At 36.0% G+C, this 18,727-nt stretch overlaps 1 protein-coding gene across 7 annotated transcripts in view; it reads left to right on the top strand.

Moving 5' to 3' along the window:
- Positions 1-18,727, top strand: part of LOC144452643 (uncharacterized) — a 119,935-nt gene that overhangs the window by 86,621 nt on the left and 14,587 nt on the right. For all 7 annotated transcript variants that reach the window (XM_078143781.1, XM_078143778.1, XM_078143777.1 and 4 more), the window contains 3 exons: positions 757-994; positions 1,619-1,716; positions 2,780-2,944. In XM_078143781.1, the coding sequence (XP_077999907.1) occupies positions 757-994; positions 1,619-1,716; positions 2,780-2,944 (501 nt within the window). The remainder of the gene's footprint in view (positions 1-756; positions 995-1,618; positions 1,717-2,779; positions 2,945-18,727) is intronic.

Here is an 18,727-nt window from a genome sequence, read left to right as displayed (position 1 = left end):
CAGCAGAATGTATGATATGTATCCCATTTAGGGCATTACACACATTTATTGAAAGTACATGATTCAATCCCAGGTTCTCACATTAGTGTTATCTTATCAGTGGAGACTTAAAGGCCAGGGTTTCAATCCCAGGTTCTCACATTAGTGTTATCTTATCAGTGGAGACTTAAAGGCCAGGGTTTCAATCCTAGGTTCTCACATTAGTGTTATCTTATCAGTGGAGACTTAAAGGCCAGGGTTTCAATCCCAGGTTCTCACATTAGTGTTATCTTATCAGTGGAGAGTTAAAGGCCAGGGTTTCAATCCCAGGTTCTCACATTAGTGTTATCTTATCAGTGGAGCCATAAGGATTACATAGGATTATTCTTTTGTTCTGAGCCAACTTTTTCTTTAGCACTGCCAGACAGTTATTAAGCCCATATATATCAGAGGTCCTCTCCAAGATCCGTTTTTGGACACCTAAATTTTAACACTAATCAGCACTGGCCATTTAAAAAGCAGTTGTTAAAAAGTACAGGGTTTTAATCCCAGGTTCTCACATCAGTGGAGCCATACCTGGGATCATGAAATAGACTGATCCATTCCATGGAAACAATAGGACTCAACCATATGATGAGAAAATTGTAGTGCCGAGGCTATAACAGGTGACTTTCATCCTGCATGTTTGGTTTTTTTTTGTTTTTTTTGTTTTTTTTGTTCCTGCATTTTCTTGGTTTACGGTTCATTTAATATAAAAATAATTCATTGTTTCGTCAGAAATCTCAGGAAGATAAACCTGAAGAGACCACCAGTCGGTACAGGCCATGGCGCACTCGTATGGAACAGGATTCCGATACCCCGACAACGTTCACCGCCAAGTATCCAGGCAGCTCCACGTCCAGTGGTGGATCAACACCGTTTAGCAGTCGCTATAGTTACAGAGATACAGACAAGAAAGAAGAAACCAAAGATGATTCTCAGGAAGAGAGGAAAAGAGTATCTCTTGTGTCTACTGGTGAGTTGGAAAGATTAGAAGATTTGTTGTTTAATATCCAGTGAATGGTAATGTTCAAAATATTGTCTAGCTCTTGTAGTCACACACACACACACACACACACACACACACACACACACACACACACACACACACACACACACATACATACACACACATACATGCATACACACATATACACACATACATGTTTTATGTACATACATAGATACATACATACATACATACATACATACATACATACATACATACACACACATACACACATACATACACACACATATACACACATACATACATACATGTTTTATGTACATACATACATACATACATACATACATACACACACATACATACACACACACATATACACACATACATACATACATGTTTTATGTACATACATACATACATACACACACATACACATACACACACATATATACACATACATACATACATACATACATACATACATACATACATACATACATACATACATACATACATACATACACACCGTACACACACATACATAGGTTGCATATGTAACATACGTATGTACAAGCCTAGTGTGGCTCAGTTGGCATGGCAACTGATTCTATTCTATCTCTATGGTTATAGATAAAGCTGATGATCAGAGTCCCAGGAGGTCTGGTCCTGGTAGGCGGAGACCCATCAAGGAAAGGAGAAAACAAACTGGTGTTATTTATTTGGAAGAGGTAAGTTTTACAATTCAGTATTTTATTTTACATTTGATAATGATTTGGTTATCTCCACATGTCAGCATCTGTAAGTTGTGTAGTCACGAGGCTGTAAATGTGAAAGGAGGGGGGGGGGACCTTTTCATGCTATAGAAGGGACTGTAATATACCCATTCCTTGCCATAGAGGGCTCTGTAATAATCTGTAATACACTGAATAGATGTTATAGAGGGGTCTGTTATAGACCCTTTCATACCTTAGAAGTGTCAATAATAAACGTGTTCATGCCATAGAGGGCACTGTCCTATAGATGCTTTTCATACCACAGAGGAGGCCATAATAGACCCTTTTTTGGGCATAGGGGTGGCCATAATTGACCCTTTTCATACCATAGACTAGGGCCATAATTGACCCTTTTCATACCATAGACTAGGGCCATAATAGACCCTTTTCATATCTATTCAACAAGGATTCAAAATTCAAGAACACCACTTGAGCAAAAATATACCAGCTGCCTCGTGATATACATTCGACAATTACATTTACATGTATATGTGATTTTCACATTGTGAAACTACTCTCTTTCTTTGTGTATGGTCAATACAAGCATTTTCTTTTTACTTCATTGTACTATACTGATATCTGAAATGATAGATAAGGTTGCAATAAAGTTTATTATTATTATTATTACCATACGGGGGTGGGGGGGGGGTGGAGGGGTGGATAATAGACCCTTTTCATACCATAGAGGGAGGCTGTAATAGATCATTTTCATGGTCTGTGATAGACCCATTTCTTGGCATAAAGACACTGTCAATTTGGCCCTTTTCATGATAATGGGGAGGGGGGGGGGGGGCTGTCCAATGGAGTCTTATGCCATTGAGGGGGTTTTCAATAGCTTCATGAGAGGGGATGTGGTATTATGGACTGGAACTTCAATTGTATAGGTCTGTCTCGAACGAAGAGCTAACGTAATGACACTCTACATCACTACATATATACAAGAAAATCCAAAACATTATACTTTAATATAGTACTGTTTTTACTGATGAGAGTTCAATCAATATTTTCCACCTTACAGCATGCTGAAGAGGAGGATAAGAAGGAGGAGGAGAGAAGGAAAGAAGAGGAAAGGAAGAAAGAAGAAGAAAAGAGGAAAGAAGAGGAGAAAAGGAAAGAGGAGGAGAGGAGGAGGGAAGAAGACAGGAGGGAGAGACAAACAAGGATTGGAGTTGAAGAAAATAGGGTAAGTGGAAATATTAATATTGGTTGTTTAGTTGGCCTTGTAGGGTAAGTGAAAATAAAGCATTGAGAGGAGGGATGGAGGGAGGGACAGACAGACAGACAGACAGACAGACAGACAGACAGACAGACAGAGACTGAGATATATCTGAATAGAATGGTACCAGTATCCCCTACATACTATTAAAAGATAGGTTGTTTAGGGTCAGTCTGATAATCACTCTACATAATAGTAGCTAATCTCAAATGTTAATGTTTACACTTTGATATAAATAATATATTGTTGCCTAGCAACTAAACTGCTACTGTGCTACATGTTCACAAAGTTCCTGATCGTATCTCTATAGTTAATCAAATGCTAAAATTGGTTGTCATGGCAAGGAGTAGTTCGTGTTCAAAGTACAGTGTCTTCATTATAGCAGTGTGTATACATAGTATTAAGATATGTTCATTGTAAGAGGTGTTCATAGTAAGAAGTGTTCATATTATACGGGGTGTTCATTGTATTGTGTTCATTGGAGAATATATTGTATATGGTTCAAAGAATCAATACGATCGAAATGTCGTATTCGTGTCCAATTTACCGTTCCAAAGTAATTATATTGTACTGTCCTTTAGTGTTTATATTTCATAGTATGGGGTATTCGTTATAGTAGAGTCGGGATATTTGAATGGTAAGAGTGGCCAGCTCTGAAGTTGCAGGTTGCAGGTTTGCATTTTTGAGCCTTGCTGCGGGTGTTCATTTCTGAACCATGAATGGTTAAAGTCCTTAGGAAAGATTTGAACCATGATTGTGCCTTAGTCAACCCAGCTGTATAATTGGGGACCTGGTAGGATAGAGGTTGCAATGTGAATGCTTTAATCCTATGCACTTATAGAGGCTGCAATGGATTGTATGTTCCCAGGGAGTTGAGGAAGTATAAAGGGCTGTTGTGCTGTTATAGATCTGTGCTAGGGGTAATAATTGTATTTAGCACTTTGAGCATAGAGTGGAAAACTAACATTATCGTGAGAGCAAGATGTGTTCAAAGTAAGGGGTGCTCATAGCAAATGAATATTCTCAGTGATAGGCATTCACATACACTCTTTCACAACCCTCTATGGCTGTGCTAAACTAATCACACAGCTAGTTCAGTTCCCTTTAAGGTGATCCCTTATCTGTTACATAATCACAAACCTCATAAGATAGTCAAAGCTGTTGCTAGTGCTTATCAACAAAATAAAACAGATTGAATGTAAAATTCACCAGTGTTTTTGCTAAGGGTGGGGTAAGTAGGTAAAATCTACCAGGGTTCCCATGTCATTTTACCTGGCTTCTCAAACAAAATTACCATAGACTCTATGGGGAAATACTGCCATTTTTACCCCTTTCTCCCTTTCTGTTATCGAGAATCCCATGTCATTTTACTTGGGTTCTCAAACAAAATTACCGTAGACTCTATGGGGAAACACTGCCATTTTACCCCTTTCTGTTACCATGGTTCCTCAACCTTTAATAGCAAAAACTCTGTTCACCAAAGTGAGAATTTTTACCTGTGTAGCAAAACAGTATAACAAGTAACTATATCATTATTGGTAGAGTAGATTTAGGGTCTTTTGTGATTATACCATGTAGAAATTATTGTAAACATTACAACTATCTCACAATAGAAGTAATTTCACAGTGAAGGCGTCGCTAACTTTTTGTTTATCTAGTTTGGACTTTTGTTGTCATTGGTTGTGGTGTATTTGTTGAACCGAGTGAATTCGACTACTATATGCAGTCACCTCAAAGAGCATTTCATGCAAAAAGTTACCTCCATCATGGCTGACTAAGAGTCCCCTCCCTCCTCTCTCCCTCCCCCTCTGATAGAGAAGTTTCCATTTTTTGAGAGACTAAAATGGTGGTTTGATGAATGTTGTGAGTTTTGATATCAATTGCAAGGAATTTTGAAATTATATTGTATCAAGAGGGACTTCAAAATTTGATATGGGATCTTATTCCTGTGACCTTGTTCAGAGAGAACACAGAAATCACAAGCGGCCTCATTTCTCATTATCTAATTTTGGAAGACTAGAAATACCCTGTAAATTTGACCACCAGCCTTCAATAAGTTATCCATTATGTCTAAACAGTGAGTACACTTTACCATAGAATTAGTTACTGACCTAGCCTTGGCACCATTATAATAACTACAGGACATTGCATTTCCTTACATGGACATCAACCAGAACTTTATGTTTCACTCAGTTAGTTATGTTGGCTTCCATATGGGAAACTAATTCACTTTATATTGTACATGCGAGATGTTTATTTCTTATTAGCTACTTGACGTACTCGAAATCATTATTGAAGAAAGATTGTTATGCCGACTCCATATCATTTTATTTCTGTAAAGGGAGATTTGACAAACTTGTCTGTGTAATTTTGATGTGTATAAGTTAGTATACGACAATGCCATTGATTACTATTACTGTGATACGAAATAAAAACTCTCCAAGTAAGAAAGTGGAATGGTGAACAGATTGCTATTTATATACAAGCTAGGGAGTTAGTTTAAGGTTGGGTCAGGTAAAAGATTATGGTTAGACTCCCTAACTTAGCTGTCATTTTATGTAGAATGGTTTCCCATACTTTTGAGTATGACACTTTGCAGATGAAATGATTTGTGATAAAATTCTGGGTTTTGTAGCAACTTTTTTGTACAGTTTAACTTTTGTTGTGTGTATATGTTTGTATATGTCTGCTGGGCGCATTCCTAGCACAATTTTTTTTTTTTAATTTCGTCATTTTTAGTAACTTTTTTGCATATTTCAACTTTATTATGGACTAGAATACAAGAAGTGATCTTTTCAGACGAATTTATGTGATCAACATCATGCAGTATACTAGAAAAAGAAACAAATTTTAAATGTCAGTTGTGATTCAAATCATTCCTAACTAGACTTCAAGTATCATTTGATTTGAGATTATTAACACTAGATTTGAATGTCGATGATGATTTTAATTTATTCAAACTAAATTTATTTGTTAATTTTGATTTCAAGTAAATCAAACTGAATTAAATTATCAACTTTGGTATGAAATTATTTTAAACTGAATTTTAATGAAGTGGCAATTTTGATTTGAAATTATCCAAACTACATTGTAAGTATAACCTGTAGTGTGAAATCATGTACTGGTACAATGGGATTCAATGTTGTTTTAATCTCTGGTTCATGTCTGTTGTTGTCTAGTGCAAACTGATTATATTAGGTTAAACGTGTCATTCCACCGTGTCTTTTCACTGTGTCTAGTCTCTCTAAAGAATTGTCTTAAAAGAATACATTGGCGACACTGTCACTATGGCAACTATGATGTCATTAACTTGACACTCTGTTAATCCACCAAAGGTCTGATTATCGGTGTGAGTCTGACGAGGTCAGAGGTCATATATGGTTGTGTGGACATTTTGTATACAGACAAAAGATCTCTAGACCTCGATTATCAACTGTTGAAATTGGACAGCTTCTTATAAATACTGGGGTATTGTGGTTGAGATTGCCGTCATTGACACATACCACACTGCCCTAATATAAACTGTGGAGTGGATTGGTTTGCTCGGCATGCTGTCAGACAAACCTATAAATAGCAATAGTGTGTGTGTATGTACATATGCCAGGTATTAAATTCCAATGAGACCTTAACTCACTGGTAGTATGCAAAGCACACTAATCACTGTTTAGAAGAAGAGGACTTTAGATATGCAAATGAGGGGCTGAAGTTCATCGGCTGGCTGCTTTAGGGGTCCGCCATGCTAACTGTGTATAGCAGTGGTTGTAATACGTTGTGTAGTATACTGTTGAGAGTTTGGTTGGAGTGTCCGTGCTGATTTGAAAACTTTCCTCCATGTTGGATTGGATTATTCATGTACTGGATTTGGTGCCTGCTGGACGGACTGAGTACGTGCGTCATCAAAACTGTAACCTTTTACAAGGTTGTGGAGTTTGTTTACGTCATTAGTAGCCAGACTGTGTAGCAGAACTGATTAACTAACACGACCAACTGATAAACTTAAGTTAAGATGGCCTCATATGGTCGTTATTCAGGAAACTATTCCGGCAGTTATTCATCCCCCGGCAGGAGAAGCTCATATGGTAGTTCCGGCAACACTTCATCCAGCAGTCTTGGAAGTTCCTTGGGCCCTTCCAGTATGAACTATGGATCAACACCGTCCCTACGTAGTAGTTATCCATCCAGTTATACCCCTGGATCAGGCAGTGTAAGAGTTTCTACAAAATATCTTCATAGAAAAAAAAAATTGGCAAGTTTTAGAACTAGAAGTAGGACGAATCTGTGACCCTGTTAATGGGATTTCTACAACCTTAGATGCACCCCTGTAGAAATAGTTATAACACAAATCAAACTTTATGATGACGAAAGCCCTCCTACCCCCAACTGATCAATACCTCTGAATAGATAACGATTTACTCATTGAATACCCCCATTGTGTGCTTTCCCCAGTGTCATTTTAATATCCTTTAGTGTGTTTTGTGGTCTGACACTACCTAATTTTACTGTATGGTGTGTTTGAATTGATATAATCATGTCACTGTGTTTTTTCACATTGTGTTGTTAATGCTGTTAGTTACTGACTGCTCCTCAAGGTTTTCTAACTAATACTTGAAAATGAGTTTGTTTATTTTGTCGTTCAGGGATGTGTTGTTGTTTGCATTTTTGTTGTGTGTATCAGATACAGAAGGCTTGTTATCGAAACAAACAATCAAACAGTTTGTACATTTGTTGTTGAAACCGACATAATTATTGTTGGTTTTTAAACAGACAAAATATCGTAGACATACAGCCAGTTACGTATATTTGAAACAATAAGTTTGTTTGTGTTTTTTGTTGTGTATTGTAAACCAACTGTTGTTTGTATATTGTGTGTTCTGGACATTCTGTGTTCTGGGCATCGTTTGGTTGTTTCTTTTTGTTGTGTAACGTAAACCAACTTGTTTGTATTTTGTTGTGTATTGTAAACAAACGTGTGTGTATTTTCATTGCATTTCAGTGATAAGGTTGTACTGTACAGTGTACCCTGTGTATAGTATCACCAAATGAATTAATCTATGTATAAAGTTATATCATAGGAATTATCGGATTCATGTTTACATCTTAAACATTAAATTGTGAACATGTACTGATGTAGACCGTGATACGGAGTAAGCTAAGAGTCTATGCAGACTACTGGACATGTCTTTACCACGACATTTACAACAAATCATAGCACATTGATTCTCAGTATGGTTGTGTTAGTGCATATATGCATATATTAATGCAGAAGGTCACAAGGTCACCATATTGTATGTGTTTTGAAGTTATAAAGTTTCACACAGGTCATAAGTAGTTTAACCCTCCACCATGGTAGTATTGATCAGTGTTGATAATTATAGATTATTGATATATTGACATAAATGACATCTTTTTAGCTTAGAACAAATATGTTTCTTCTACTTTAGGGGATTTTACACAAAAAACTGTAGAGATAAAGATTTATGTTTAGATGTGAACACATTTTTCTGACGGAACTAAAGAAAGAAAGTTGGTCTAGAACTTGTCCTGTTTGCAGCTATTTCCTTCTTTTTATGTCAAAATCAAGTCCCGTACTCCGTTTGGAAGTGAAACTTAATTTTGACAGTGGCTATTTCCTTCTTTTTATGTCAAAATCAAGTCCCGTACTCCGTTTGTAAGTGAAACTTAATTTTGACACTGACCCTTTCCTTCTTTTCTGTCAGAGTTGAGTCCCGTACTCCGTTTGTAAGTGAAACTTAATTTTGACAATGATTCTTTCCTTCCTTTCTGTTAAAGGACAATTCAGAATTGAGTCCCGTACTCCGTCTGCAAACAGGATGAGTCCCAAACAAACAAACAATTCTATGTAATCCTTACAACTCCACCAACAAAATGAAACTAATGCCATTCCCTGGGATTGAAACCCGGGCATTTAATTGGATGTTGAGCTTTTGATGAATTTCATTTTGTTTTCTCTACATGAAGACATTTTGTCTGTATGTCGGTGTGTCCATGTCTTGCAAAGTGGGCATTTTCACTGTATGTTGGTGTGTCCAGGTCTTACGTTGTAGACATTTTCTCTGCATGTCATTGTATCCACATCTTACGATGTGATAGATCTGTTTGTTGTTTGCTATGATTAATAGGTAGCCTTGTCACTACAAACAGATTTATTGTAGTACATGTAAATATATTCAGCCTAGTTTTGTGTGCTGTGTCTTGTCAGTGATAGACTAACCTTACTTGGCATTGTACTGACATCACAGGAGACATTAGAGAAAGTATTGACATCACAGGAGACATTAGAGAAAGTGTCTTGTCAGTGATAGACTAACCGTACTTGGCATTGTACTGACATCACAGGAGACATTAGAGAAAGTATTGACATCACAGGAGACATTAGAGAAAGTGTCTTGTCAGTGATAGACTAGTCTTACTTGGCATTGTACTGACATCACAGGAGACATTAGAGAAAGTGTCTTGTCAGTGATAGACTAGCCTTACTTGGCATTGTACTGACATCACAGGAGACATTAGAGAAAGTGTCTTGTCAGTGATAGACTAACCTTACTTGGCATTGTACTGACATCACAGGAGACATTAGAGAAAGTGTCTTGTCAGTGATAGACTAACCTTACTTGGCATTGTATTGACATCACAGGAGACATTAGAGAAAGTGTCTTGTCAGTGATAGACTAGCCTTACTTGGCATTGTATTGACATCACAGGAGACATTAGAGAAAGTGTCTTGTCAGTGATAGACTAACCTTACTTGGCATTGTATTGAAATCACAGGAAACATTCGTGGAAAGTTTGTTGTCGTAAATTTTACTTTGTACTGAAGAATTCATCTGATTGGACCTTTAAAGATGCCTCAAATTTGTGAGATAATCACATCTGTTGTTGTCGTCTGTTCTAACATGTAGACCTAGAAATGTAACAGGGCAAGTACTTAGAGGACATGGAACCCATTGATTTAATAGTGTCTGTAACAGCTGGTTTTTATACAGACAGTGTTTGTGTCTGAGTTCAAGAAATATGTGAAAATGACTGCCTACTGTGTAGTGTAACTCATTTGGTAGTGGTTGGTTCAATTGGTAGTGGTCTCAGTATCTGTTTTGTAGTGGTCACATGGTCCATTTTGTAGTCTTGGCATTCAGTTTGTAGTGGTATCGGGTCCAATTTTTAGTGGTCACAAGGGCTAATTTTTGTGGTCTGTATCAGGTCCAATTTGTAGTGTTACAAGGGCTAATTTGTGTGGTCTCAGTATCTGTTTTGTAGTCTTAGCATTCAGTTTGTAGTGGTATCGGGTCCAATTTGTAGTGGTCACAAGGGCTAATTTTTGTGGTCTGTATCAGGTCCAATTTGTAGTGTTACAAGGGCTAATTTGTGTGGTCTCAGTAACTGTTTTGTAGTCTTGGCATTCAGTTTGTAGTGGTATCGGGTCCAATTCGTCGTGGTCACAAGGGCTAATTTTTGTGGTCTGTATCAGGTCCAATTTGTAGTGGTCACAAGGGCTAATTTGTGTGGTCTCATGGTCTGTTTTGTAGCAGTCTCGGTTCAGTTTGTAATGGTATCGGAGTTCTGTTTGTAGTGGTCTCAGGGTTCAGTTTGTAGTAGTCTCAGTGTTCAATAGTAGTGGTCTCAGGTTTTAGTTTGTAGTGGTCTGAAGGTCCAGTTTCAAGTGGTCCTGGTCTGGGGTTCATTTTTCTGTAATTTGGGGTTCATTGTAGCCAATTATTATAAATACTTGGCTGACCACAGTACTTTTGCATCCATTTGAGTGAGGTATTCATGCAATATTTCAGTGGCTTTAAATTTATGTCCATATTATTTTGATCTTGTGGTCTTCAGTTCACAAAGAGTGGACAGTTCACTGCTCTTGTATTGATCTCATTGCCTGCCTTGAAACCTTGGAAAGAATTCAAATAGCATGGATAGTATCAACTCTGCATGTACTTTCTGGTATTTCAACCGGTGCTGTTCAAATAGTGTAGAGAAATCAACTGTGCATGTATTCCGGTATTTCAACCAGTGCTGTAGAAATCAACTCTGCATGTACTTTCTGGTGTTTCACCCCGTACTCTTCCAACATTTGTCAACCATGCCTACAAATTATACTCATTCCAACACACATGATCTGTCGTTATAATGTAGAACACGTCCACTAGAATCGCAGACTTGACATGCTGCTACTGTCTGAACAATACCTATGCTATATTTAATTAGAATGCTCCGAATACTTGAAAAGTTGTTTAGGTTGCCAAGTTTGTATTTTAATCAAATACCCAGTGGACTGGGTTAGAATATACAAATGCTACTTTTAGGAATTTTTATAAAAATTTGTTCATGTTCAATAATTTTCACTGCTGTTGTCCTTTTTAGATCAATATTATTTTACTTATTGATTCATTACATTATTTTTTAGGATACAAACCTAAAATGAATTGACATCCGAGAAAAAGTGACATTAAAGAAATAAATTTTGTACATTTTAATTTGATAATTTTTAACCCAAGATTTTGATGCCAGTTCCTTTATAACAATAATTTCCCTACTTCTAGTTCAAAATTAGTGTGAAATCTAACAAAATGTCACAGAAAACAACAAATTTGATACATTTTGCAATTGTAGAATTTTAGATGAAAATTTTGCTGCCAATTCATTTATGACAAGTATTTCTACAATTCTAGTCTAGAATGAATTTGAAATCTGACAAAAAAGTAACAAAAAAATTGAAATTTTATATATTTTAAATTTTATTTTGAAATGAAAATTTTGATGCCAGTTCATGAATGACAAATATTTCTATGATTCCAGTGTAGAATGAATTTGTAATCTGACAAAAAGTTATGAAAAATTCATAATTTTGTTCAAACAATCATGACAAGAAATTGTCGGTCACTGAAAAGGTGAAACAGTTGTTGTACATGTGCTGTACATGTTATAACAGTAGTTATAGAGGAATGGGGAAAATGTCCAATTGTGATTTCAAGGAGGCTAAGTTCTTTTTATTATCATTGATAGTTAGTATTCTATTTACAAACTGGAAGGCCATATCTTTTATCGGATAAAACATTGAATGGCGATCCACACAAAATCGTTTAATTCTTTTGTTCATTTTCCTGTTTACGTTTTATTTCATCAGTGTTGTGGTTGATGGCTATATCCTGTGCTTTGTAAAATCACAAAGTTCAGTAACTTTATGTGGTACTTTCGGTTGATGAGTGACTTTTTAGTGTAGTGGTATCCTAGTATGTCCTGTGACTATAAGTCAGTTTCGACTCCTGTAGGCAAATCACACAATTCAAATAAAATTTTTGAAAGCGTTGAATTATCATCCAAACTAAAATTTTGTTATGAATTGTAGAAATCAAAATGATATCAAAATTTAATCATTTTAACATTTTAAGTGTGGCATCCAAATACTGTGGGAATTTAAAAATTTACGATTTTCTTGAAAACAAAACGATGAACATCCAAATTTCTTTTACTGTTTCCAAAAGGACCAGGAACAAGCCTTGAATTTCAAAGTTTGGTGAGAATTGAAGAAATTTGATTTTCAGGGAAAGTGGTCCGCAAGGTGCATTCTATTGTGAATGTGTACAAGAACCAAAAAAAATATGAATATTAATTATTCTTATATTGTCTACATCATGTGAAATAATCAGGTTAAAACAATGATTAAAAACAAGCAACGTGGACAGTTGTCGTCATGTATAACACAAGTATTGATGTTTGACATTTGACCTTAAATTAGCATATGAAAGGCACACCTGAAAGTCAAAAGGTTAAATGAGTTGACCTTTGACCTGTGTTCTATGTAGTTACATGAAGTCTCTCAGCTTTCAGTATTTGACCTGGGACCTTCGTTCATTTTGTAATATTAAGGCTAGCTTGTAGATTCACTGAGTGATGTAAGGGACGATTTGCAAAATGTCACACAAGGTCATCGTTTGTTTAGGACAAAACCCCCTACCCCCAGACGAACATTCCCAAGTATCTTCAGATTCAAACCAAATGGATAGCCTCTAGACTATGGGGTAAAGAGATCTTCAGATTCAAACCCAACCGATAGTCTCTAGACTGTGGGGTAAAGAGATCTCCAGATTCAAACCCAATGGATAGCCTCTAGACTGTGGGGTAAAGAGATCTTCAGATTCAAACCCAATGGATAGCCTCTAGACTATGGGGTAAAGAGATCTTCAGATTCAAACCCAACGGATAGCCTCCAGACTGTGGGGTAAAGAGATCTTCAGATTCAAACCCAATGGATAGCCTCTAGACTATGGGGTAAAGAGATCTTCAGATTCAAACCCAATGGATAGCCATGAGATTATAACTTTACTAAACAACTCTCAAATTCATTTAGATTGTATGCGCATACAATGGCATGTTTTGTTCTCTTAGTATTCAACAATGTGTTAGTTAGCTCTCAATCTGTAATTACCAGGTTCTTTGTAAAGACATAATATGTATTGTCAGTGTTATTTTCACATACCATGGTTTGTTTACAGACAATGTTGTCTTGAAATACACTGTCACTAACAAAAAGTTCTACAAAGATATTCACACTAAATTTGCCTAAGAATTTATAATCCTTGTACTAGTATTAAGAAAGGAAACTATAGCTTCTTGTACATTGTGTTTTCAGTAAGGTTTTTGAACCAAGGTAGGGAGTGGGGTGGGGGTGATTCTGGTAAAATTTCCATAGATTCCTATGCAGTCGGTATTCCACACAGATTTTTGAACCCTGGTATCAGAGAAGGGAAATCTGGTAAAATTTATGTTGTTTGCGATGCAGTCAGTGTTCTTGGGCAGAGTTTAGGAAACTGGTGGGGGGGGGGGGATCTGGTAAAATTTACTGAGTTTGCTATACAGCCAGTGTTCTCGCACAGATTTTAGAACCCTCAGTGTTCTCCACGAGGGGTTTTTGAGGGGCGCACCGCCCCTCTGTTTTCATGGACCGCCCCTCTGTTTACAGAACCGCCCCTCTGTTTGCGTTCAGCGCCCCTTTGTTTTGGTGTGAACGTCTTCAAGAGATTCTATTCAATGCCGTTAATGAAGGAAGTAAACAGCGACACTGCGTCTATCATCATTTATGAACTTATTTATCGCCTTGATTATAACAATGGTAGCCGAAACAAAAACAGTAAATGTAGTACCGTCGTAAAGTAGAAGACGGTACGTTGGTAGTTTCTATGGCCGGGTATATCAAGCCGGTAATTTCCAAGCCTTCCCGTATACGTAATACAGTACGCATACGATGTACGATGTCACGGCAATTTTCGTATTGTATCGATAAATACGAACAAAATCCTAAAATTTATACATGTTCTTTAGAAATAACTACTCCGGTACGGTTCCATGGTAAAATTTATGTCCTAAATGATCACGTTTGGATGTGAATCGCGATCGTAGTACCACGAGGTAGCTCCGAAGTGGCAGCCATGTTTGTTACTGTACATTTGCACTGAACGTATTCGGTTATTCTTAGCCCAAATTCGTCACATTAAAAATGTACGTATTTCCGGCAAATTTGGATGAAAAATCATTTTCCATTCATGAAAATTAAAAGGATATCAAATTTTAGAGAAATAAAGGAAAATGAATTGTTTTCAATTAATTTTTATGAATGACATGCACATTTACAAGGTGAAACCAACAACTCAAAACTAAGTGATAGCTAGCCTAGAGGTGCATACATGTACATCAACAATGCCATGTGTTGTCACTCCTGCCTGTGTGTAAAACATGCTTGCCAACATTACTATAACATCGTTTGTGTAACTGTCAACCTCCTTCCTGAAATTTTTACATTGTGAATTATGTGAAAGGTTTGGAAATTGGTGATTACAATACATTTCAGTACATTTTAGTTTGCTGAATGAATAAAATAGGAGTTTTTGATTTTGGAAACTTTTTTCACTTCCTAATATTATGATCTGGAAATATGCTAATGATATGCAAATAAATATGCAAATTAGGGCGCCCCTGTATTTTTCTAAATTGTGGAGAACCCTGACCCTGATATAACAGAGAGGCAGAAATCTGGTAAAATTTACAATTTCAAATGCAGTAAGTGTTCTCTCACATATTTTCGAACCATGGTAACGAAGAGGGGTGGGGGTCAGTAAGATTGATGTGTTTTCCTATACAGTCAGTGTTTCCGCTATCATCAGATAACCTTTGACCCTAATTGGTGGGGGGGGGGGGGTGTCAGGAATTATGCAGTTTACTGAAGCATGCAGTGGTTTAACTGAGGTTTTTGAACCCTGGTAATAGAGAGTAGTGAAAGCTGGTAAAATTTATACAATTTACTATATATTCAGCGTTTTAAAACATTAGTATAAACATAATGAGGCAACTGGTTAAAACCTGACACAGTTTCCTACAGTGTACGGAGTATGTAGTGTTTATTCAATGTTTTTGCTAAAGTTTTATAACCATGGTAACAGAGAGGGTAAAATCTGGTGAAATTTATATTGTTCCTCTGTTAGAGTTTTAACTTTCACCTAAACTTTAATAACCAGTTATAAACAGAGAAGATTAACTAGCACAAGAGATTTTATGTATTTTACATCATAACTTTGGTCGAGAACCCCAGTAAAAATCATTGTGAATTCTGGGATATGTTATCTACATTCCAACCTTAGCTAAAAGATACTCGGTGTGACATAGGTGTACAAGAAAGCAGTCTTTGTATACATCATAAGTGGTCTACTCTACAAATAGTACAAAAAACAGCCCTGTCTGTGTGTCTGTCTGTCTGTCTGTCGCTCTGTGTGTCAATACATACTATGAAATACATCATTGTCATAATAGTTAGTTTGATCAGTTTGTAATTAAAACAAACATTGGTCCAACTGTAGGTACAAGTAAATCTTCATGCTGAAATATGATAAATACAGAATTTGAGTTCAAAAATAGAGATGTAAAACAGAGTATAAAAAACAGCATTTATTTGAAATTTGGGATGTTTGCTAGTTAGAATATTTAGACAGTTGAGACAATGTGTGTGTGTGTGTGTGTGTGTGTGTGTGTATTTGTGTGTGTGTGTGCATGTGTGTATGTGTATATATGTATGTGTGTGTGTGTGTGTATATGTGTGTGTGTGTGTGTACACTTGTGTATGTGTGTGTGTGTAAAAATTACATTTGCAAAAAACCTCTGCTGCAAACAATACCAGTTTTTGTTGTCATGTGGTAGTGTTTTAGTTTCCTATATCTGTGTATAACTGTTGTGTTGAAGTTGTACTATGTAAAGTTTGCGGTGTACACGCCATGTTTGTCTTGGACTCTTAATCTGTTAAATCACTTTGATGTGAATAGTTTGACAGCCTTCACACTAGATGTGTGTATTTCTAACATTGTTGACAGTTTTGCTTAAACTACCTCAATACCACTAGTGTTACTTTTGTCAAGTTGTTGACATTGTAAACCTCAAGTGTGTCTGTACAGACTATCGGCAAACACTTACAAGGCCATGCCAGTCATTCAGTCACTTCCATGTAAAGATTGTAACCTCTTCACTACCAAGCTTTTTTTTTGTCGCTGAAATCTCAGCTTTTCTTTGTAAATTTTTTTTCTAAGTTCCCACTATAGTCAAAATTCCTTTCAATTCATACTCAATATTTCCCTCAAAATTTTTAGGTTAAAAAATTATCTCTCCCAAATTATCGGTTGACATTATTTTCCTCCAAAAATTATTGGGTGATAAATTATTTTCTTTCAGGAGTAACTTGTAGGTTTGCAAATTACTTTCCCTTCAAAAATTTTAGCTTAATGAAAAATTCTCTCTAACAAATTATTTTAAAAGTAGACAAATAATTTTGTTTAAAAAATTATCAAAATTAAATGTTGACAGATTGTTATATTTGTAATAAGTTTATTTTGAATCAAAAGGATAACATTTATACTTGTTTATCAATTAATGGTGAAAATATTTTTTGAAAAGTGAATTTTTTTTTACATAATTTGTAAAACTGAAGTTTAAAAAGTTGTCTGACTTTGAGGTCAGTAACAGATATAGATTACATAGCCTACAAGTGCATGGTGTTCAAAGAGTCTTACTAGTGTGTGAAATATGTATGGACTTCTCATATGCATGTAACTCACATACCTTAACTAATATCACCCTATCAACACTTTCATTTCTTTTTCATCTCTGGAATTTCTTGCCCACGAAAAAAAAATACTGCAACTTACTGCAGTTAGTACCTCAGAAGTAAGCCATAAACTTTGACTGGTACTTCACTCAAGAAAACTCAACAGAGTCTCAGTTAAAGTTAAATTAAAAAGACAACAAAATGATGACAAGTTTCATGTTAATATACTTCAAAATGGCTGCAAGACACTACAAACTCATGACCACATTGGTTAATTGTTTCCATGGAAACAAGATGATGAACGATGTAATTTCAATTATTTCAAAAACACCAAGAACAAGTGTTCACATATCGAACTTTTGATTTTCAAACAAATTTGTTCTTTAGGTGTATCCTTTCCTTTATATAGGAATTTATTTCAACTCAATCTCTGTTTTTGAACATTATAATAAAACAAAAATTGAAACAGTTTGCTAAAATCTATCAAATTTTCAAGTTATATTTACTCTAAAAAATAGAGTCACAGTTAGTTTATTTGAAAATTTTTGACATTTTCAAGTGATAGATGCTTGTATATACTGACTCCAATTTCAGTTTGATATTAAAAATCCATCAAATTTCCAATGATATATCTTTACTCTAAAAATTAGAATCAAATTTGGATTATTTAAACGTTTTTGATATTTTCAAGTGATAGACACAGAGATTTGATCGTATCATTCAAATACTATCAATGTCACACTTCTTTCAGTCTCTGTCTGTATGTCACCTTTGCTTTCATCTTACCATTCTTTATCTTTGTGTATTTCTGTCTTTGAAATAAAGCTTTTCTGTACTGTACTGCAAATAAAGGAATTCTTCTGTATTTCATGATTCTTGAGTAATTGTTCATTTTATTCATATAACAGCCAATCACAAGGCTACTTTGAATCTTCACTCTGCACATTTCAGCCAATCACAAGGGACCATTTCATTTCATACATATAACAGCCAATCAAATGGCTCTATTTTCACTTTATTCATATAACAGCCAATCACAAGGGTACTTCTTCACCTTTTGCACATTACAGCCAATCACAAGGGAACATTCCGCTCCACTCCTAAACAGCCAATCACAGGCTACATTTTCACTTTATCCATATAACAGCCAATCACAAGGGACAATTTCACTTCATACATATAACAGCCAATCAAAAGGGAACATTTCACTTCATTCTTAAACAGCCAATCACAAGGCTACATGTACATTTTCCTTTCATTCATATTACATTTACAGCCAGTCATGAGGCTACTTGTTCACATCATACTTTTCAAGAATGAGAGGACCATTTCATGTGGTTACCTGTTAGCCCCCCCCCCCCCTCCCCCATATCACCACCACCTCATTGCAGTTCTTATCATTGTATAGATGACAAGCATAAAGTAGTCCCATTCACTGTTGTCATGTAGTTATGTGTTAGCTAATTCATCACAGTGTAGATCTTGATAACCTTTGACTGGCCCGACATGTTTAACAATTCTCTTGCCCAAAGGTTGACCTAACCTCTGACCTTTCACCCATCGCCCTATCAATTTCAGATATGATACTCAATCCAATTTTCATTTTCCATTATTTTCAATTCCTTAGATAAAGGTTATGGTAGCTTTTC

Source organism: Glandiceps talaboti, chromosome 23, assembly GCF_964340395.1.
Source record: "Glandiceps talaboti chromosome 23, keGlaTala1.1, whole genome shotgun sequence".
Classification (NCBI taxonomy): domain Eukaryota; kingdom Metazoa; phylum Hemichordata; class Enteropneusta; family Spengelidae; genus Glandiceps; species Glandiceps talaboti.
The sequence above is the reverse complement of the archived record's forward strand: the minus strand, read 5'-3'. Positions and strand labels throughout refer to the sequence as shown.